Source organism: Megascapheus bottae, chromosome 9 (assembly GCF_031878675.1).
Source record: "Megascapheus bottae isolate mThoBot1 chromosome 9, mThoBot2.hap1, whole genome shotgun sequence".
Lineage (NCBI taxonomy): Eukaryota > Metazoa > Chordata > Mammalia > Rodentia > Geomyidae > Megascapheus > Megascapheus bottae.
The window spans coordinates 60,679,369-60,702,685 of record NC_143517.1 but is presented as its reverse complement, the minus strand read 5'-3'; the positions used below and the strand labels follow the sequence as shown (position 1 = coordinate 60,702,685).

At 38.2% G+C, this 23,317-nt stretch overlaps 1 protein-coding gene across 2 annotated transcripts in view; it reads left to right on the top strand.

The window, feature by feature from the left end:
* The window catches only part of Adcy8 (adenylate cyclase 8), a 191,764-nt gene that overhangs the window by 39,166 nt on the left and 129,281 nt on the right, over positions 1-23,317 (top strand). For both annotated transcript variants that reach the window (XM_090339406.1, XM_090339405.1), the window contains exon 2: positions 5,668-5,817. In XM_090339406.1, the coding sequence (XP_090195532.1) occupies positions 5,668-5,817 (150 nt within the window). The remainder of the gene's footprint in view (positions 1-5,667; positions 5,818-23,317) is intronic.

Genomic DNA, 23,317 nt, shown 5'->3' with positions numbered 1-23,317 from the left:
TCTGATATATTGGATAAATGCGTATTTGGTTATTTGCAATTGGATAGGGAAGGGGGGAAAACAGGCTGAGGGGTGGGGGTGGGGGGGAGGGAAATGGGGACCAAGACATGAGAAAGGGTATCAATGTATGTGACGTAATGCACCTTCTATCTGGTGAATATGATGTAATCCTTCTATTAATTACAAGAAAAAATATGAAAAAATATTTAATGTAAAAAAAAGTCCTCTGTGGTTCTTCTTTAGGGATATCTTGTATATTTTTGGCCCTTTGGTTTTTCATATGAATTTAGAATCATGTCAAATTCTATTGGATAAAAAAGATGCCCACTGAGATTTTGAAACTATTCTAGTAATCCATACCGATAACATAGTATAAACATTGTATTTGTTTAGGTTTCCTTTGATGGTTTTAAAATAAATTTCACTGCTCTCTTAATTAAGAAGTTCATGTTACTTTAATGGAGAATTTTCTAGTTGTTTCATGATTTGGTAACATAGCAATATATATTATATGTGTCATTAACCTTCATGTACATGGAAGCTTATTTTGTGGCTTCTGTGGACATAAGAATGCATTGTTTTGGGGGGTTAGGATTTAGCTCCGTGGAAGAGCATTTTGCCTATAAGTGCTGAGGGGGAAATGTGCTGTTTTGTTTTGACTCAGCATCAGCATCATTGCTGAGTCCTTGGTCACTTTACAGATTTTCTGTAAGACTTTGGGATTTTTCTCTGTAAATAATGATTTCAACTACAAATAATGGTAGTATATTCTTCTGCACTTCATCTATTTTGAGGTTTGTTGATTTTTTTATATTTTTTATTGTAATTAATAAAAGGGTTACATGATATTTGCCAGAGAGAAGGCGCATTAATTCACATACATTGATACCTTTCACATGTCTTGGTACCCATTACCCATCCCCCATCCCCCCTCGTCTTTGTTTTCCCCCCTTCCCTATCAAATTTCAAATAACCAAATACAAATAAATTCAATATATCAGATAACAAAGTGAGATACTCTAACAATATGAGATAACCAAGGGACAGCAAAAGAGATGAGAGATAGCATAGTACATTAAGGACAACAATCATTCGTTATATGGCTTTTGTTTCAATATCCTGGAGGTCCTTTCAATTAGCTTCATACTATATGGGCTTATGTATCAAGATTTTGCTCTATTGCAGATCTCTGCTAGTAGAGCCCAAGGTTTCTACTGATTATGACAAATGAGTGAAACCATTGAGCCTAAGTTCCTTTGAGTCTGGCTTACTTCACTTAATATGATTTTTTCTAAGTCTTTACATTTCCTAACAAATGGGGTGATGTCATTCTTTCTGACAGCAGCATAGAATTCCATTGTGTACAAATACCACAACTTGTTGATCCACTCATCAACTGAGGGACATCTAGGTTGGTTCCATATCTTTGCTATGGTGAATAATGCTACAATGAACATTGTTGTGCTAGTGGATTTAGGGTTTGTTGAATTTTTGTCTTAATGATGTGCCAGGAATTGAGAATATATTGAATGTATTTGATGATAAATAAATCCTCATATTTATGTAAATTCTTTCAACCTTTAATAATTGAGTAGCATATTAATTTAGGTGTTTCTCTCTTTCGTCTTTTGTCTTACCTTTCTCTTTCTCTCCTTTCTTTCTTTCTCTCCTTCCTTCCTTCCTTCCTTCCTTCCTTCCTTCCTTCCTTCCTTTCTTTCTTTCTTGCTTTCTTGCTTTTTTATGTGGACATCCTGCAGCGTAGTTAAGAAAATTGACTTCTAATCACATGAACTCTCAAAAAGGAAAAAACGTTCAACTTTTCAGTATGTCCTCTTAACATTATGGTATGATCATCTATATTCTTTAAGCTACACATGTGGTGAATTGCACCTGAATTCACAATGCTGATCTCTTTTGGGAAAATCAGTATGTCAATTCGAATTTTCTTTTCTATGTTTAATTGGCTTTAACGCACAATTATTATGTGGAAGAATATCCTTCCATATTTATAAGTAATATTTACTTGTTATCTACTTCTTTTGAAGACTTTATTATCTTTAAGTAGTTGTACAAAGAAGTTGCCAGTGTATGAGTACAGTGCATCTTGATCCATGTCAGCTCTTTCAACATTCTTACCCACCCCTACTCCCCCAGCCCGTCCTTCACTTTTCTTAATTTTTAGGTTATGTACTGAGTTTCTTTTTGCCATTCAGCAAGGCAGTTTATGTGGACAATCCATCTTGACCTGTGTCATCCCTTCCCCTTCAGCTCACCCTTTCCCTTTTCCCTTACAGTTCTTAAATTTGTGGTAAACACAAGACATCCTTGACTGCATTCTCCCATCTTCCCCTTTCATTCTGCTACTCCTTCCTGTATCGGCCACACCCTCCCCTCTTGCAATTACCTATTTCCTGGTACTTATTTTGTTGGAGTTCGACTTCTGCTATTTAAAGAATTAGGTATTTGTGTTTCCTAGGGAGTCTATTCTACTTCAGTTAATTCTTTTGTAACCACTTGTTTACTTCTAGATTTATAGGCACATTCTAGCATGAGGGAGACCATGAAACCTATGCATCTCTAGGTCTTTCTATTTCCTTAAGAATGATACAATATCATTCTTTTTGATGGATGAGTAGAATTCCATTGTGTATATACACCTCATTTCTTCTTTCTTCTTCTTTTTTTTTGGGGGGGTCAGTCGTGGGGATTGACCTTGACCTGGGCACTGACCTTGAGCTCTTCAGGTCAACGCTACTGCTCTACCACTTGAGCCACAGCACCACTTCCCCACATTTATTTTTAGCATTCTCTGTTGTTTTGGTACCAAGCTAATGATAACCTGAGATGGTAGCTGAGGCAGGAGGCTGATAAGTACAAGGCCAGCCTGCTCCATATAGTGATACCCTATCTCAAACAAAAAGGGGGAAAAACACCTTAAGGTTGTCCACTGAATTAGGGAGTGCCTTTAATATTTTCTGTTTTCTAGGAGAGACAAAATGCTTAAATTATTTATCTCACAGTAATTTGTAGAGTACTCTGATGGTAGAATTGGGGTTTATTGCTTCACTTTTGGAAAGATTTTTAATTATGATTGTATTTGTTTAATTTTGTTCTTTTCTTTTTGAATCAACTTCAGTAAAGATGTGCTTTTCAGAAACCACATTTCTATTTAAGATCTTATTAGCATTAAACTGCATAACACACTTTTATTCTCTATTGAATTTTGCAGTGTCTTTAATTGTCCAATCTTTTCTTACTATTGCTTATTTGTTCCTTTTCTGTTTCTTAACTTGTAAGAAATGTTTGTTTCACTAATATTCTCACAGACTATATTACTGACTCTTTTGATTCTCTTCATTGCTATTTTATTACTTGTTGCTTCTATTTTTTTCTTTATTCATAATTTTGGCTTAGGGAGTCTTGTTTCTGTTAGTTTGGCTTGGTTTTACTAACATATTAACTAACACACTTCATCGTAAATAATGAAGTATCTGTGATTATACTGTTTTCTATGAGGACTGCAAAATTTCATGCTTGTGTTCATTTTCATTAGTTTGGGGTCATATTTACTATCCGTTGTGATGTATTTCTAGATCATTATTTACTGAAATTTTAATTTCTAAGCATGTGATGCTTTTCTACATTGCTTTGTAATTTAATTACATTGTGCCCCTCTGATATTCCTATATTATATTAGTTTCTCAAGATCTCCTGAAGATAGTTTCAGGTTCTATCATGAGATCTTGCTTTACAATTTTTGATATGCATGTAGAAAAAATTTGTACTATTCATATTGGCTGACATTCTATTCCCTTCCAGTTTTTTAACTGAAGGAACATTCAAATTGCCTCTTGTTTTCAATGATATTTTTATCTACTTGATATAGGAACTGTTGAAAATTATATTAAAATAGACCTCCATACTGATGAATTTATAAAGAATTACATAGATTTACTTAGATTTATATCATAATTTGCATTGCATAATTTGAGTCTTTATTGTTAAATGTGTTCAATTTCAGAATTTGTTATATCTTCCTGGTGAATGAATAGTTTTATCATTATATACTGCCTCCACATATATCTTATTATACTCTGGTCTTTAATCTTGTTCTCTCTCTTGCCTGCTCTTGTTTCTATTTTTATGCTCATTTCTCTTACTTTTATATCACAGAGCAATTATAGTAGCTGGTATAATTGTGTCTGCTAATCTCAATGTCCAACTCACCAAAATAGGTCTGTTGGTTTCCTTTTTCCTTTAGAATGCATCACATTTTAATGTTTGGTACTGTGACATATGTTTTTGTGTTATACTGAAGACACTGTGAATGCTCTGTGACTAAAATGATGCCTTTTTTTGTTTAATCTTAGCAGGTGATTAATATAATCAGTTAATGAACATCTCTGTGCCTTCGGTTGCATTTCCAACCTCAGTCCAAGGGCTGAGGATGAAATTCGATGATAGAGTTCCTGTCTAGCATACACAAAGCCCTGACTTGATCCCTAGCACTCCAAGAAAATCATTCAAACATCAGCTCATTTCTAATGACCTGCCTGAGTCAGTAGCTTACAATCTACTCTGTGGGTGTGTGATTCAGGGAAGAGCTTGTGTGAGAATTCTAGGGTTCCTCCCACTGACTTCTCGTTTGGAGAATTCTCTCACCAGAAAGAGGTCATGTCTGTGTTTTGCTTTCCTTGGGATTCCTGAGTTTTAACTACCATGCCCATGTACATAAAGAAATGCACATGAGAGGCCGCGAGTTTGGCCTAGTGGTAGAGTGTTTGCCTAGCATGCACGAAGCCCTGGGTTTGATTCCTCAGTACTACACACATAGAAAAAGCCAGAAGTGGTGGTTTGGCTCAAGTGGTAAAGCTCTAACCTTGTGAAAGCCCAAGGACAGTGCTCAGGCCCTAAGTACAAGCCCTGGCTCTGGGAGAAAAAGAGAGACAAGAAAAGAAAAGAGAAAAGAAAAAAAAAAGAAATTCACACTATGCTGGTCCTTTTCTTTATATTTTTATGTTCTTCCAGAATCATCCTTGCATTTTTCACTGGAATTGGGGTACAAAAGATGTCAAAAAGGAAAGTAGGAATCCTGATTCAAGAGACAAGGTAGATTTTCATGCTTAGGAATAGAACATCAGAAATGGAGATCAAAAGAAATAGAGAAAGTGGTAGCTTTTCTTGAGTTGGAAACAAGGCTTGGATTCTATGCAAGAGAGCTTAAACATACCGACATCAGTGCTTCTCGCTGAATAATACCTTCTCTTTTTCCTTATTGGCATCTTCTGCCTGCTCCCACCCCATTCCCTGCCGAGTGAAGGCTCCAGACTTAAACTAGTGAAGGAAGAACATGTGGCGAATTGAGGAAAAGAGAACCAGCCAACCAGACCTTCCTGTTAGTCCCTCAGGGCTCCACTCCAGGTTCAAGCCTAACCTGGGGAGAAACTTGGACAGCATGTTTAAGAAAAGTCTCTAAGAGAGGCCAGCTTTTGTCTGAAGACCTGAATGAAGGGTTCCACTAATGTGCTGCAAAAACATCCAAATTCCTAATTAAAATTTCCCTCTGAAGTTTATCTATTTGCTCTTGTGATTTTTCTTTCTTTGCCTAACAAACAGGTCTTGTTTTAACTGACTGCTGACTAGGTTGTGCTTGAACTTCTCCTCTAGGTTGCTGCCCAGGCAGTTCTATTCATGTGCATGAACACGGCTGGAGTCTTCATCAGTTACCTGTCTGACCGGGCCCAGCGCCAAGCCTTCCTGGAGACACGGAGGTGTGTGGAGGCTCGACTGCGCCTGGAGACAGAGAACCAAAGACAGGTAAAGGCCCTGTGTCTTTATCATCCCTGAGTCAGTCTCCAGAACACAGAGATTTTTGTGTGTGTGTGAGTGTGTGTGTGTTTCTTCCATTCAAACATGTTCTGATTTGCAGGAGTTTAAAATAGTTGTCTAACTCCTAGGCAAAGATGAGCTGGTCTTATCTTCTCTACTAATTATTTGTTTCTTACAAGAAATAAGTTGCAATCACCAAATGTCTTTCTAACACCTTTGGCTCACATCTTTGTGATAAAGTTGTCGTTTATAAAATCATCAATATTTTCATCTTTGGCCTTACGTTTTAGAACACTACATTGTAAATTGAAATGACACAGTAGACTCATGGAAGAATATACTTGTCTCATCATTAATAATTTGCTCTGATTTTCAGGAGAGATATTCTTGTACAAGAAGAATGCTATAGACTTGTTGTCAAACTCAGAATCAGAGGTGTAGTGGGCAACACAGATTGGATGAAGATAGGGTGACAGAGGGGAGCAGTGAGTTCCAGTTTGAGAAGGTTAAAATAAAAAATGATCTTGAGTAAGTTGATGGAGTGGCTATTACAGGAAGTTAAAAATAGCTTTGTTCTCCAGTGATAAGTTTCTCCAAAATGAAATGAATTTTCAGATGATAATGATTTGCTCCTGAAAATGCTACTCATATATTCAAAGTCATATCTACCCTTGCTTCTGAAAGTGATTATTAAAAAGAAATATCCATATTGGGTTGGAAATTGGTTTCAGAATCAACATGTCACCTCCTAACTTTACATGCTTTGGAGAATTCTAGGCACAGTAAAAATATTAGTTAAGTCATACCAGGCCCTGTTTCTTAAGACTATATCTTATTGCACATAATACTGTAAAGAACACATTAGTTTTAAACTTTATGCACTAATCATTTGAGAAAGTAGGGGTAGGGAACAGGAAAAACTCACTATATTATTTTTATTGGTCATGGGTTTAAACTCTGGGCCTGAGCACTGTCTTTGAGCTCTTCAGCTCAAAGCTAGCGCTCTCCCACTTGAGCCACAGTGCCACTTCCTTGACATTTTTTTTTCTGACTGTTTTGATCAGATCATCAGGAAAACAGAAGTCAAGTAAGTAAGTGAAGCCAGGACTGGGTGGCAATAGGTGAGGCAAACATGTCAGGTGCCACTTGCCAGGACTCACTTTCCTCTGCCATAGTAGGAGCATTGGAGGAGATCTCCCAGAGGAAACTACTGAACTTGCAGATCCGCTTTCAGTTTCCCAGGATTCAGAAGAGGTATTTCTAAGTTAGTGCCTAAAACAATTATGGGACCTCATTAATAGTTTTGTTGTAGGTCCTCTGAATAGCTCTTCGAATAATTTACAAGAATAATTTCATAGAAAAGAAAACACTTTGTGCAATACGCATGAGTATCTCCCAGGACTGTGTGTTATGTTCCTGTGCAAAACAGAACATTCGCCAGACTGACCCATCACTCTTTCCATAGGATGTGTGCCAACTAGGAGAATGAACTTATTAATAATGTATCCAACTTTTCCTGCTGCTCTACCACAACAAGAGCTGTCCAAATACCTCTTAGGCGGTATTTTCAAGATATCAATGACACTAACAGTCCTTTCCTTATATTCATATAAATGTTCCTGTTTTCATTTTATTTAAGTTCTGAATCTAAATGATCTTGGAATCCCCATAATCTTGTAATTTGAACTCACAGGAGTAATCTTTCACTACTCAATAATATAGAAGGGATAGGAATCTACATCTAGAATGCAGTCAGTGAAAGATGGTGGTTCTGTTACTTCCTATCTGGCCACATATGCCACCAAACCTGCAGGTCTAAGCTCTTCAACCATTCCTGGGGAAGTATCTTCCTCTGCCACACTGCATTTGCCTCAAGTTATATGTTAAAAGAAATAGAAATAGAAATTAGAAGTCAATCTCATTGTTTTCATGGATGATTTCATCTGATGGAAGATTCTTATGCTGTAGGTTTCTCCTAGTTCAGTGATCACAACTATGACCAAATATTTCTGTCTTATGATTACTTTTCCTTCTTCTAGGTCCTAAAATAGTTATCTCTGTACTACTCACTGCTAAAGTTACTTTCCAGTGACATTCGATCACTGCTGTGGGTCTACAAGATCCCTGAGAATTCCTCGGTGGTAGGCAGGCGGTAAAGTCTAGCAGAGAAGACTCGGGCTTTTAAAGAAGACTGTTCTGGATTTGAAATCTTTGCTTAGTTACTATTTTGGTGCACTTGAGCAAGCTCTGCATTTTCATCTCTCCATCCATAGCAAGGGAATAATAATACCCTGCCTGAAAAGTCTCCTTAACATTTGCAATAGTGTGTGCAATGCCCTTGCAACTCAGTGAAGCGTTTCCATTAGCATTATTGTGTGTAATTACTTATGTGAGTCAGACAATATAGTTCAGTCTCAAGAGGACTCATTTGAGAAAACATTATGAATTGGCTTGTCTCCATTTAAATAACCAAAGATTATTTATATGGAGGTATATCAAGATGGTGCCTCTCCTTGGGTATTCAAAAATTAGGTATACAGAAATCATTGCATTACATTTATTTGTTTTGGAATATTATGCCATTGAAAAATTGATTCCATTTACCTCATAGCAGAGCAAATTAATTACTACAACTCTTAAAAATTCTATAGTCAGCTAGGTACCTGTGGCTGGTTCCTGTAATCCTAGCTATTCAGGACTCATATCTGAGGATCATAGTTTGGTTGGAAGTCATCCTGGCAGGAAACTGTGAGACTCTTATCTCCTACCATTATTTATTTTAAAGCCTGAACTGGATGAAGTGGTAGAGAATTAGCCTTGAGTACCAAACCTCAAGGACAGTGCCTAAGTCTTTAGTTCAAGTTCCAGGACTGGTACACGTGAACACACACACATGGGCCCATGCACACATACACTATACATGACAAACATGTAAAGTAGTAGGTTTTGTTTCTAATACCCTCCTAAAGTTTTCAGAAAATTCTGTACTTTTCATTGGATCACCTGTGATTTTCAGCCAATTAAAAATACACACTGAGGGGCCGGGAGTTTGGCCTAGCGGTAGAGTGTTGCCTAGCATGCACAAATATCCAGGTTCAATTCCTCGGTTCCACATACATAGAAAAAAGCTGGAAGTGGTGCTGAGGCTCAAGTGGTAGAACTCTAGCCTTGAGAAAGTCCAAGGACAGTGCTCAGGCCCTGAGCTCAAGCCCAGGACTGGCAAAAAAAAAAAAGCAAAAATATGTGCATGTGTTTGCCCTTTGTGAGCTACTCATCCTTGTGGTCTGGATTGAAATATATTCCTTATTCTTCAATATATGCTATCTAGAAATATAGAAACTATTGTGGAATATATGGTTATAGATGAAAAGGATACTAATGATGGATACTAATAGTTTTTTTCCAAATAAAAATTTTCAAGCAGTAGCTAAAAGAGAGTGAGTGGTTCATTACCATGTTGCGCTGTCCTGCTTGGTGGTTCTCATCACATAACAAGATAGATGGCTTAGGTCCTGGTAAACAAGCTTTTCCTCTTGGTGACCTGAAATTGTGTGCCTACTTCTTGAGGTCAAGAACTAGCAAATATTAAAACTCCCTTGCAACATCTCTCTCCTCTCTCCTTGCCCATCACAGCTACCAAAGCACTAAGTAGAAACTACTGGATGGGTCTAACTGCTAACAATTTAAATTTAGGTGATCAAGTGAAAAGTTGAGTAGATACTGGGTTCCTACTTTAGGAAGGTAAGAACTGCATTGCCTCCTCCTCGTTCTCTTCTTCTTTCTCTTCCATCTCTTCCTCTACCATCTCTTCGTCATTCTTCTCATCCTTCCTCTTCTTTCTTTTCTTTCTTAAATCCTGTCACCCAGTGAACTAACATGAAGCATGGTAATCATTTCCCAGTTGATCTCTAGTTTCCATCCCTTCAGCTTATTCACCATTCCAAAACCCCTAGCCAACTTCATGGCCCATGCACGTAGGTATTAAAAGAAGATGCTTGAGTATCAGGAAGATTTGAGATTCGAATCCCACTTCCAGTACTTCCCAGCTCTGGGGACTTAGTCTGTTTCCCTGTTAATTGTTCTCTCTGGAGACCCTGATTTTGCGATAAGATAAACTTCTTCAGGATGGCTTCCTCCAGGGGCTGTAGTATGAATTAAACATGAACACTGTTTATCCTGTGGTGGAGTAAGTCTTGTAGGCATAATAGGATCCTGTGAAAATAATGACATTGCTGTCAGTATCTCTGTAGGGTGACCCTCTGTTGACAAGATCAAATCCAGCCTTCTCATTCAAAATGTTATCTGAAACACTAGTTCACATCAGTAAGCCCCTAAACATGGCCCACTCACGCTTTTAGAATCTGGTCTCTATCTGTCCCCCAAGTTCTTCCTCCCTCTTCTCTCATAGAACCAAATGATTGTGATTCAGCCCCTCCCATGCCCGCCCCCAAGCTGCTACTGCATTTCTCTGGGCCATATGGTGCTCTCAGCCTAGACAGTCCACCTGCCTGTGTTTCTACCACTCTTCTCCAGCGTCCATTTCTTGTGAGAATTGTCTTTACCTCCAGGTGGAGTGGAAATCACTTTCTTGTGCTGTCACTCACAGTGACTTGAAAGCTAACTAGTATGAAATGTGTCATAATTTGTAATATTTACAAATTTACATTTTTATCTCTGCATGAACATTAAAGATTAGTCAAAGACAGTTATTTTTCTCTATTTTCTCCAGATCATCTGTTTCTGTGGGACTTACCAAAGCACAGTAGTTGGAATATAATCTTTGGATCATAGCTATTTAACTGAGTTATATAGGACTAAAATCTTGGCTCCTGACTTCATTTCTACCTACCAAAGGGTTGCAATAAAACATTTCTTTTGTAAAAGTGAACATGCATGTGACAACTAAAATCATGGTTCAGAAAATACTAATGGCCAACTCAGGAGACGCTGGATCATGCTGAGCATGTGTCTTTAAACAGACCTGCTTTGGAATTTTCCAGCTGGAAGTTACATCTCGGAACATTTCTCTTAGGGGAGTTAGATTCTAATTATTGCAGTTTTTGTAATCCCATTTCTCCTCCCAAATGACCCAAATGGCTCATATTTATTTTAAATATTAAAATGAATTAATTGTTTTTCTCTCAGCTCTGAGAATTGCATAAACCTCCTTATGGTAATCATGGCATTTCAAGGCGTCTCCAAAGCTCCAGGGCACTGGAATAAAGTTTCTGATGACACCATATGTTACAGCAGCGGGAGATTATTTTTAAATGCAGCAGATGTTTTAGCTGTATTAAAGAAAATCCATTTAGCTTAAATATCTTTGTTAGACAATGTTGGTGTGAGATAATAGATAGGTTGATAGATTGAATGAGAAAGTTGGGCATCTCCCACTGGGTTCTGAGCTCTGAGTTGGTTAAGTTCATATTTGCACCTGAAAGCATCTAGGGGTTGTTGAAGCTATAGATTCAGCAAACAAATAAGGTAGAATTTTTTCATTATTCGTTCATTCATTCAAGGTAGAATCAAGGTTGAGCCTTGAATATTTGTTCTCTATTTTTCAACTGGATGCGACTTCTCATCCTAGTCTACATTTCTTTTAGCCTCTTGTTATTCAATCATTTCTGACTAGTATTCTCTGTCTCTCAAATCAAAGCCACTCACCATGTTCTTTTTTGTTTTTTATTTTTTGTTTTTTTTTTTATGGGTCATGGGGCTTGAACTCGCCTGGGTGCTGTCCCTGAGCTTTTCCACTCAAGGCTATGGCCCCACCCTTGTGCCTGGGCGCTGTTCCTGAGCTCTTCAGCTCAAGGCTACCACCCTACCCTTGAGCCAAATCCATTTTCTAAAGGTTAATTGGAGATTAGAGTCTCAGGTCCTTTTGTGCCTGGGCTGGCTTTGAACCTTGATCCTCAGATCTCAGCCTCCTGAATAGCTAGGATTACAGGCATGAGCCACTGTGCCCAGTGCCATGTTAATTTTAAACTGTTACTAGCATGGTTTATGTACATTGTTTCTAGCTTCTACTAGATACTCACTGTTCCTTACACATTATTTGCAGTTTCCCACCCTCTCTCTTCTTTCTGTGGACTTCTTGCCTTGTGACCTACCTTCCACCTCTGATGCCATCTGAATATTTCGCTCAGCTGCTGTTGCCTCTCCGGCCCCCTCTGATCCTTGAGCTGTGGCCTATGTGAAAATTCAATTTGGGGATTAAACTGTCCACATTCGTTTGCACTCTTGCTTCAGTACCGGGAGTTCTGGGGACAGGATAAATGTTTAGTTCATATTTTTCCACAATAACTAGAGTCCCAGAAGGAGAAAACATAAATCAGGAAGAAAAACAGGAGTACTAGACATAAAGTGCCTACAAACCATTGTTTCCCAAATATTCTCTCATCCCAAACATTTATGAATGAATTGATTTGATAAACCTGTCATCTCTTATGGTATGATTTCTAGAGATCTTTTCCTCTAAAACCAGGATTCAATCTCTCCTTAATAGGAAAGGACATTGCTTAACTCATTCTCTATCAGTCCAACCAACATTCTGTTGATCCACCTCAACTAACAAGTCTTCACGGAGATGCTTCAGCATTCAAAGAATATTGTCCAAGCAAACTTTTAAAAATGGAACTTCACTTGGGGATTAACTCTTTGGTCATTCTACTGCTACAAGCATACATGTCTCCCTGTCCCACTTTTTTTATAGTTGTACTTATTTTTATGGTTCCATTTTAATTTATTTCATATCTTTTCTGGAAGAAAGCTACAAGTTATTTCAGTCGCAACCTTCCCCCAATATAGAACGCTCTACAATTGCATTGTCTAATGAAACTTCCTAAGATGATAGAAACTGAATCACATCAGTGTTAGCCAAAAGTAGCGAATTTCATGTGAAATGTGCAACTGAGGAATTATATTTTTAATTTCAATTAATTTAATGTATATTAACACCCATATTTTGCTAGTTGATCCCTATTAGATGAAGCTTCTCAATGATCTAGACTTTTTTTCCTTAAAACTGTATTAATTAGGGGCCGGGAGTTTGGCCTAGAGGTAGAGTGCTTGCCTAGCATTCACGAAGACCTGGGTTCGATTCCTCGGTACCACATACATAGCAAAAAGCCGGAAGTGTTGTTGAGGCTCAAGTGGTAGAGCTCTAGCCTTGAGAAAGTCCAAGGACAGTGCTCAGGCCCTGAGCCCAAGCCCAGGACTGGCAATAAATAAATAAATAAATAAATAAAACTGTATTAATTACAAATAATAATAACCACTTTCTTTTACTTAAGAAAAAAACTGTGGAAATTTTTATTGTATTGCTGCAAAGGAATATCAGAAAATTCTTGGAAGAAATAACTTTGATCTAAGAAGGGCCTTGAACCAGAAAATTAAGAGCAATTACAAGTCTAAGAACCTGTTGGTCCATCTTTCATTCTTTCCCAATGTCTTTTGGTTCACTCTACTTTAAAGTAATCTTCTCTGTTATTCAGGGTACATGGTGGGAGTTGGCTGAAATGCAAACTTTTGAAGTTCGCATCTATTTTGATGGTTTCTAGAGAAGAGTCTCTACAAAGTTATCCCACAACATACCTTCCTAACTAGTGTTGGTGAATCCTATCTACCCCCTCCCCCCCACCCCCAGTGAATTGGCCTAGCTACTTGAAGTCGCAATATCCTACAATTATTTTTGAAAAAGAAATTATATATTCCTTCATTCTATTTTTATTAGGATCTATGGCACAAACGTATCAGTCTTTGCGGAAGTATATGGGACAATAAAGCCAGAAGCACTACTTTCTTTCAACTCATCTTGTCCCTCTGTACCTGATACTGACATGATAAGGCAAGCCTCCAATGGTGATTATTTTTCTAGTGACTGAGATTGTTGTGATCAGGATTAAAGGTTGTCGAGCCTCTTTGCCAGTTAGAAAGAACTTTGGCAGAACAAAAGGAAAGTCATATGTACTCGATGTCAAGTCACTACTCCTTTACTAGTAATAAAGTACTAATTTCGATCCCTATCTGACTCAGATAGGAATCACATCTCACATGATGTGACATTAAGATGGGAGGTGTGCATCTCACATGATATTCACTACTCCAAAGTGCTTTTGGCTAACACTGATGTGATTCAGTTTCTATCATCATAGGAAGTTTTATTAGACAATGCAATTGTAGAGCGTTCTATATTGGGGAAAGGGCGTGACTGAAATGACTTGTAGCTTTCTCCCTGAAACTATATGAAATAAATTAAAATGGAGCCATGAAAATAAGTACAACTATTTCTCAGCCGGCTCATTTGAGAAGTGGTGAGGATAGTTAAACCACATCTCAAAACCTAGTCTAGAGCACTAATTTCTGTCAGGATAAACACTTAAAGCCTAGGGTTGATCATTCAAGAGCTCACCCCAAAGTCCTTGCATTGCTACCAATCCCAGACAGACCACAAACCTCATATTTCAGTGCATTTCTACTCGACCGCAGACCACTTGCTCCATCTTTCCCGTACGCAGAGTTCCATTCAAACCACCCCAAAATCTCCTCAGTTGTGCACCTGTGATTCTTTGCCGGTCATCCATTTGCCTTCCATATCCAGTTCCCTTCCGTCTCTTCCTTTTCTTTCTGTCCCAGGAGGATAACCTGTACAGACTGCATCACTGGGATTTTAGTGGTATTTGGTCAGTCAGAGGATCTGAAAGAACAGTTAAAGGGTAAGAGTAGAGAGCTTTCTACCAATAGAGGTCAATGCATTAGTATGCCCATGTTTTGTATGCTGGGTTAAGGAATGGCAATTTCTTTACTCCTTCACCAGAGGCCAAGCTCCTAGCCAGCACCCCCCTCATACTGCAGGCTTTTCCAGGCTTTATTCCTAGAGGCTGCCCATTTGACCTGGATTTGGGGTACTTTACCATCTATTGTTGGATATCTTAAACTATGCAAGTAGATTTACCATTTTACTTTATCACCTTCTCTGAGGTGCCAGTTTTGTTCTGCCAGGACTGTAAATGACAAACCCTCCTCCTCTTTATGCATCCTGCTTTGTCTGTTTTTGTGAGCTAGTTTAGCAGAGCACCAGGATGCTGGGCTTGAAGTCCGAAAAATCTCTGCTCTGTCTAATATGGTAGCAGCTATCACATTAATATACTTAGTCTAAATTGATATTTAGAAGATTTTGAAAACAATAAAAAAGGAAACATAAGATGTTGGTAATTTTTCATAATTATTGCATATTAATTATACATTGGCATGATATTTAAGGTATGTTGGATAAGTAGAACATGCTACTTACAAGCAAAATTTCAGCCATTTCTAAATTTAATAGGACATAATGATTGCTTTTATTGTCTCTGATAGATGTTTACTTAGATCACATCTAACAACAATGGACCATATATTTGTTGGTGACTTTTCTCACATTTTCATACTTCAGCTGTAAAATGAACATATGGAGCAGTCAGTAGAACAGTAAATACAACCTCAGGGGATAAAATTATCTTCATAGTCATCTCTGTGATGATAAGACAAAGAATGCAGGAACTATGTTTAATTTTTTTCATGTGACTCCCTATCTTTCACAGAAATATAACATGAGAAAAGTAGTTTAGATGTCATACATTTTTAAACTCTGCATGTGGTTGACATTATATTTCTGCTGGGTAGTACTGGCCTAGATGCTTGTCCTATTTCTATTTCTAACTTGCTAGTGTGATTCTCAGCAACTCATTGAACCATTTCATGTGTGAGTCTCCTCATCTCTCAATTCAAAGTGATAATTCTTGCCCTAACGGGGGCGTTCTGAGAGACAAATAACATAATGTCTGAAAACGTGTTATTTCAACTGTAAGCAACTCTACAAATGTTGGGGCTATTTCTGTGAACATCTCACCAACCTGATGCTCATCCATCCCTCCTTTAGAAATCTTTCTCTAATGTTCCACTTAAAAGTGATTTCTCTTACCTTAGTACATAGAAATTGTTAGTTCATACAGGCCTTTGACATTCTGCTGTGGGTTGAGGTCAGCTCCATGGTTTTATCTGAAGTTTCTGACCCTTTAATCCTTCATCTGTCAAAGATAATAGCCCTACATCTCAAGTTTTCTACAAAAAAAAATCAACCAATTTTGGCCAGGAGTTTGGCTTGGTTGTAGAGTGTTTGCCTAGCAAACACAAAGACCCGGGCTTGATTCCTCAGTACCACATACATAAAAAAAAGCCGGAAGTGGTGCTGAGGTTCGAGTGGTAGAGCTCTAGCCTTGAGAAAGTCCAAGGACAGTGCTCAGGACCTGAGCTCAAGCCCAGGACTGGCAAAAAAAAAAATCAGCCAATTTATTTTTTAAAAAGTGCCTGGACAAATGGCTAGCACACAATATTTTGTGTTATACCAGGTGAGCATCAGGAATCATGGTTGATCCTTCACTGTTGGATCACTTGGGTCATTTTCTGAGTTTCTAGAAAACATTCTGATCTAGTAATACAGATTTTCCTCTTGTTCTTTGTGTTATACAGCCTTGGCATCCTTGAATAGTACTAATTTTAAAACCCTTGACACAGCAATTCCATCATGTTATGTTTATTTGCATATAATTAGCATATCCAGAGGCAGATTAGCCCCCTCCCTCTCCACCATCAAAATAAAACATCATCAGGGCCCTCAATACCTTTGACCCAACCTGGAGAAGCTGGAGAGTCACTTTGAGGGATTTCTATCTCAAAAAATGGTACAAAGAATTATGACTAAAGAAATTAGAACAAAGGCTTAATACAGCCAAGTTAGAAAATGTTGAAGAAACATAATGATGTATGCCACTTGGGTGGCAGACAGAGGAAGATAACTAGTTTGAAGCCAGCTTAGGTAAAGTTTAGGAGATGCTGCATCAAAATGTAAATAAAAACAAAAAGGATAGGAATGTGGCTTAAGCAGTAAATGGTTTGTCTAGCAAGAATTAATTCCAACACTGAAGAAACAGAGGAAGGAAAGAGGGAAGGGAAAGGAAGAGAGGGGAGAGGAGTAGGGGGAAGAAGAGGGGGGAAAAGAGAGGAAGAATGGAGGGAGGGAGGTAGGAAATGTGAATAGAAGATCTTTGTCTCCTTGACACACATAAAGGCATATTTCCAAAATGGTAGTAGAGTAATAGATCAGGAAAAAATATGTAATTGTTATGACAGAAGCCTAAAATAATTCATGGTAGCTGAATTTGAGTATGTGTCTATTGATGGGAATTCTCTATTCTGTTTAGCATAAGCCAGAGCCAGAAGAGCTTGGGCATCAAAAGGAGGAAACAATGCAGGGTAATCCTGTTGCAAATCTATTCTAGAAGCCTTTCTCCAAGTCTTCTATAAATGTTTTGTCTCTGTCTTATTTGAAAGCAGTGCTTTTTAGAATAAAGTTACTAGGATTTTTTCAGTGCATTCAACTTGTTTTCTTTATACAAAAGAAAGCTTATTTTCTTTTCACACTCACATTTTGTTGTTCACACAATATTCCCATAAACTTGAGTAATGCAATAGCAAACACAACTGACATAAACAAATTTGGAAACCAACATTGCTGCCTCTTGGTAATGGACACAGCTGATGGAGCAGATGTTAGGGGTGGACTGGAAAAGACCATCTCACTATGAATATTGAACAGGCTGAAAGACTCCCTCATTGGGTAAAGTTAGTGAGTCAGATAAGTGGGTGGCTGCTGTAATATAATGCAGTTTGATTCTGTAAGTTATTTATGAAAATCCAAAAATTACAAGTTGGTCTTTAAAAAAAATGTATGGGAATTGTTCTTGGTTTGCAGTTGAAATATCCAAAGTTAAAAGAGAGGTGAGGACTCTGCTCTCTAGGCAAGAAGAAACTTGGCAAAGGGTGAGATAATCATTTTGCTCTTGTTTGCTCATCAAGTACCAATTTTTCCTTCCCCAAAGCTCTTATCCCTCCAGTATTTCTTGTCTTAGTGAAAAAATGACCACACGCCCACCCACTGTTCATATTCTCCTTTGTCCCCTCTGACATCTGTCATAATCATGACCTCTTGCTTCTACTTCTGATTATACTTTATATTTTTTTCTATTTCTCTGACTCCAGTGCTTCACTATTTCTTACCTGGATTATTTCAGAGGCTCTACACTCTCTTAGATTTGTCCAACCTTCAGCCATAGCCATGTTTGTAAAAAGTCTATATCTGCTTATAAATAAGATTAAACACAAAATTCATGTCAACTCCTGAAGGTGAGCTTATTTGAAAATAGTCCTTTGCATTAAACTACTCGTTTAATGAATTGCTATTGTTTTAAGGTGAGTACTCATTTGGTAAGAATTACGTCTTCAAAGATCAGAAACCCAAAGACAGAAGGGGATGCAAATATAGAACCATGTGAAGACACAGGCATACGTGAGTGCTCCTAGCAGAAGCTGGGAGAATTCAGTCCATGGGCCATCTTCACCAAAGAACCCAGAAAGACCCCACCCCGCTGCTATGGTTTGAATGTGGTTGGTCTCCTTCCAATGTCATGATGAAATAAACTCATTAAATATACTCTATTTGTGATGAAATATACCATATTAAAATGTACTCTGTTAAGAGGCAGGGCCACATTGGACATTTAGGGTCCATCCTCATGAATGGATTAATCCAGTGGTGTGACAAGTGGGCTAATCCCAAAAGTATGTCTCCTATGAGAGCCAATGTATATCCCTGCCCATGCCCAGTCTTTTCAAATAAGCAACCCTGATCTACTGAGCACCTCTTTTAGCCAAAAGGCCGTCACTACATATAGAACATGGACCTGAACCAACCTAAACCTCTCCTTTCTAACATACCACACCTCTGGTATAGTGTTGTTGGCAAGAAAAAAATAAAATGTCTGCCATCGCCTTTATTTCAGGCTTCTGATCTCTGAAACTATGACAGAATGTGTTGCTGTTGGTTCAAGCTGCCTTGAAACCACTTGCTACACCACAAAACACAAAGAAGAAAGGTTATGTGGCACTAGTAAGTTTCAAACCTTGTAGTCAATGCTGCACTTAGGCTTCAGAGCCCATATACAACTGTATGTCAGGTCATCACCATCTACAGCTTGTGATATTCTTCTTCCTGGCCCTCTCTTCTTTACTGAAGACCTTTTTTGACCCTCAAATGCCGAAACACTCAAGTCATGCTGGTCTTGACAAATAGAATGTTACCTTTAAAATCAGGTTCCCTTACAGTCAATTGAAGATCTGTTACAGTTCCATTCCTAGCAGGTTTGGTCCAGGCTCATTTTGTAAACCTGTAATTTTTGTATCATATCCAGGACTTCTGATCAGGCACTAGTGCCTAATCAAAATTCTACAATAATTAATTTTTTCTGATCCCTTCCTTTTCTCCTCCTGCAGATCATTCAGAATAGTAATGTCTGCATTCTCACGCACTACTAAGTTAAGTATGTCACAGAAAACATACTCTTAACCAAGTCTTGAGTTAAGTGACTGAAGTTGAACAATGACATGTTCAACCAGAATGCTGTCAGAGTAAACTGGAGTTGGATGTTTGATACTTCCCACCTTTGTCTTAGAATTTCATGTGACCAAGTGTAAATGTGCCTTGCTAAATTTCATGTTCATTTTCATGCTGACTTGTTTTCCCTTCGTAAAGTCAGCCCTGATATTTAAGCATTCAAAGATTCTACATCACTTGAGTGATACAGAATTATTAAATTAAGGAGAGTTTCCCAGGAAACTCCTTCTACATAAATATGTGTATTATTGGAAAATACTACAAAATCCCTTTCCTTATCTCTACAGTTAAATATATTCTAGATTTTATAGCTTTCATATTCAATAGAGGGTGTTCTTATTGATTTCAGTCCTATATCTCTTCCTTTGTTTCCATTCCTATTGCTCAACAGAGATCTTTGTTCAGCTCTGTGAGAGACACAGCTTTTGACTATCAATTGGAAGTATTTCCTCTTTGCAACTCCTGACTCCACAGCAGTTCAAAACATTTCACTTTTCACAACTGTTTTCTTAGTATCTCTTTGAAATATGCAAGACACACACAGCACTCTGTGTGGACGTCTATGCTAATACTATTAATACACTATTGCAGTCTTTAGTCCCTGTGCTACTAGACTGCTAGCATAGTGAAGGCAGAGTGAAATCTATCCACAATTCTTCCCAGAACAGAACACAATATCTGCCACAAACTCCTTCCTTCCTACATGTGTGCTAAATAATATTGTGTCAGATGCATAGATGTATGGTAGAAGATATTGTATAATGGACTTTGAAGTCCTGGGAAAGATTGGGACAGGCTGATCTTTGAGGAAACAAAATCCTGACAAACAAAATCATCAGAGGGTGAATTGATTTTAAATACTTTTTTGTGTGTGTGTGAAACTGTCAAAAAAATCAAAGGAAATTGGAGTACACTTTATGCTGCAAGAGATGGCTACTGCTTGTCAGTTAAAACAATAGAAGCAAAAATGTCTGAATTCATGAATATTACATACAATGTCTAGGTCAGCGTGGCTTATCGTATTTGATGTGCAAATTTGAAAGATTTGATGGGCAATCTTTCTCTGCATGAGCATAAACAGTGGCATGAGGTGATTAAAAAAGTGATGATTCAGCTCATTAACCAGTGGATTTTAGAGGTTGGGTCCAGCGAAGAAATTTGCAGACACCACAGCTCATAGCTGACAGAGCTAATTCTCTAGGCCATCTACCTGGTGATGAAGCTGCAGAATGCCCGGACCCTCCAGCTTCTGGTCTAATCGTCCCCTTTTTCTTAGTCATTCAAATGAAATTACCCACTCACCTGGTATCACAAGCATTCCTTCCCCACCCTCAGGGAACTCCCAGTGTCCCAAATTTGGGGTCTGCTTGTATGATGGAATATTATGCATTTGGTAGTCTTCTGTATTCCCTGCAGGCCATATGTTTTCCAGGACTATAATTGTATTCAGCACTCAGCCATATACACAGAGCTTAGATTATATCAGGCATAAAGATGGTTTATTGAGGGAAATCCAATTAATAATCAAATGGAGTCTTTGGATGTGTCATAGAATGGTAGGAAAAAAAGGTGTGGGGTGGCATTTGCAAATACACACTCACAATGAGATTCAGGACATACATAATTTCTGAGGTCCTAATACATTTGAAAAGGGATTCCTGAGAAGGTTGATGAAATTTAAAAATGCCTTCTTCCTTCTCTTTGCACCTGTGTCACCATTAGACTAATAGGCTGACATTGTTCTTGTCCGTTGACCTTGGAGGTGGCTGTCAGCTGCTAAGATGTTTGGTTTTCCTTTTCTAGACTTGAAGAAGTACCTTCCATTAGTCATGGGGGCAGGGACCAGTGCCAGCCTCCATCACCACAACCATTAGCTTCAAGGCTACAACCTTCACCCTGACACAAGGTGGACAGTCACCACCTTCTGAACAGCCACAAAGCTCTACTGAGCTTTAGAGGTACTAAGGAAAAAGCAGAAGTAAGTGAAGAGTGGTCTGTATATGGCCTCCTTGTTCTCAGTCTTGCATGGCTGCAGGAAAATTCGAAATCATATTTAGAACCCTTGGATTTGCATAGTCTTTACCTTTCTCCTACTCTTCAGTTCAGGAAGGGATACTTGCACCTTTTTGATTTTCAACACAATTCCCTGTAAGAAGGTGCTATAAATTAGCATGTACAAAAAGCATGTATGGGAAACAAAGACAGCCTATATGAGGCAATCATTGCTTACCTGTCTAATCAATTGCATCTGATGTTTTCTATTTTAATCTACTTCATTTTTACTTGTGGTGTGTGGGCTACTACAATTGATTTGTGGCTCATAAATCTATTATAAGTTTTAATTTAGAAAAGACAGCTATCTCAGCGCCATCTCAGCAATCATGTTTCCATGACTGGGGTTGTTAGCTTGTGTATAAATTGGACTCTTTGAGATCCAGGCCCCAGAATCCCCTTCAATACAAAAGCTAATAAGTATATAGAAAATATGGGAGATACAGAGTCCATCAAACAAATGAATGGTTCTTTGATGAACAGAGTGTTAGCTTTGTTTACAGATAGACAAACAACTTGAGAAGCTTTTGGCATCTATCACACAAGTAACCAAACAAGCATTGACTTCTATGTCGAATTTACCAGGCTTTCCAATCCAGTTTTGCCTTTTGCATTTGTTGAATGTCTTGGCAAAGATTTTCACTTTTGATCCAATATACTCACCTATGAAACAGGATAAAAAATACCCACCTTGTGGTATGTCTTCCAACAATATCTGATATCTCACTGGATTTACTTTTCTTAGTATGACATACACTTTGATTTTCCATTTCTGGGAAGGTCCCGTAAGACAAACTAAGTGACAATTACCTTTCATAAGAGTTTTTCAGTGGATGCCAGGCCTCCTTCCTTGTCATGTCACCTAACCAACGACTGTCTCTTCCTCTATCTATGAACCTGGTGTATCAGCTATCTTTTGCTTTGTCATACATGATCTTAGAGCTTGAGATAGTAAAGGTTTGCTCACACTATTGTGGTTTGGCTAGAGAGTTCCTCGGGTCTGGTCAGACCAGCTTTTCTCTTCTGGGCTCTTTCATCTGTCTTCAGTTGGCTGGTGAATCTGATGGCTTCATAGTAATCTAGGACGCCTTAGCATTTCACAGACTGTGGACTAAGGCATTCCTTGTTGCCCCCAATCTTCCCATATTCTGTCTTGGGCGTATTTTTGAAGTGCTCTCAGGTGTACTCACAGGTAAAAATCTCAGGATTGCAAGTATTATTTGGGGGGGTGGGGAGGACATGGGACACAGAAACCAAACATATTTCAAGCTTCTACTCACATATTATTTTCTATTGCCCCATATGTCATAGCAAATGACCTATCACCAAGCCCAGAATCAATGGAAAGACACCACTCAAGCATAGCTCTTAATGCACATATTTGTAAGCATTTTGACGGTTCAGGCTGTCTTATTCCTATTTAAATGCTTTATAGGATTTTTTTCCTTTTACCTCACCATTTTTTTCTTCCCTCCCATCCAGCTCACATGAAAAAGGAGAACGTTAGGCTATGATTTCTCCAAAAGGCACAAGATAAAATAGGATGCTTTTACTTGTAACCATTTCTAGGGTTCATTTTAAGCACTCAACCTGCAAAAGGAAAGACTGTGGAGATGCAATTAGCATTTATTGAGCTCCATTTTATGTCATGACTCCAGTTGTCCCTGTCACATGAATCACTCTAAGGGAGGCTGGATATCATTCTTGTTTTAAAGGCAAAAGGAATTGATGCGAACCCAAGATCAATTCACGATAAAACAAATTGAAACCCACTGTCTTACTCCAGAACAAAATTGATTCTTCTTACCAGACACATGAAGAGCAGATATAAATGTACTGGGGCCTTATACCCATGGCCTCCCAAATGCCAACCAGAAAAAAACTCATTTAAAATGAACAAAGCACTTTCACACTGACTACAAAATAGTTTATAAATACAAACTGGCC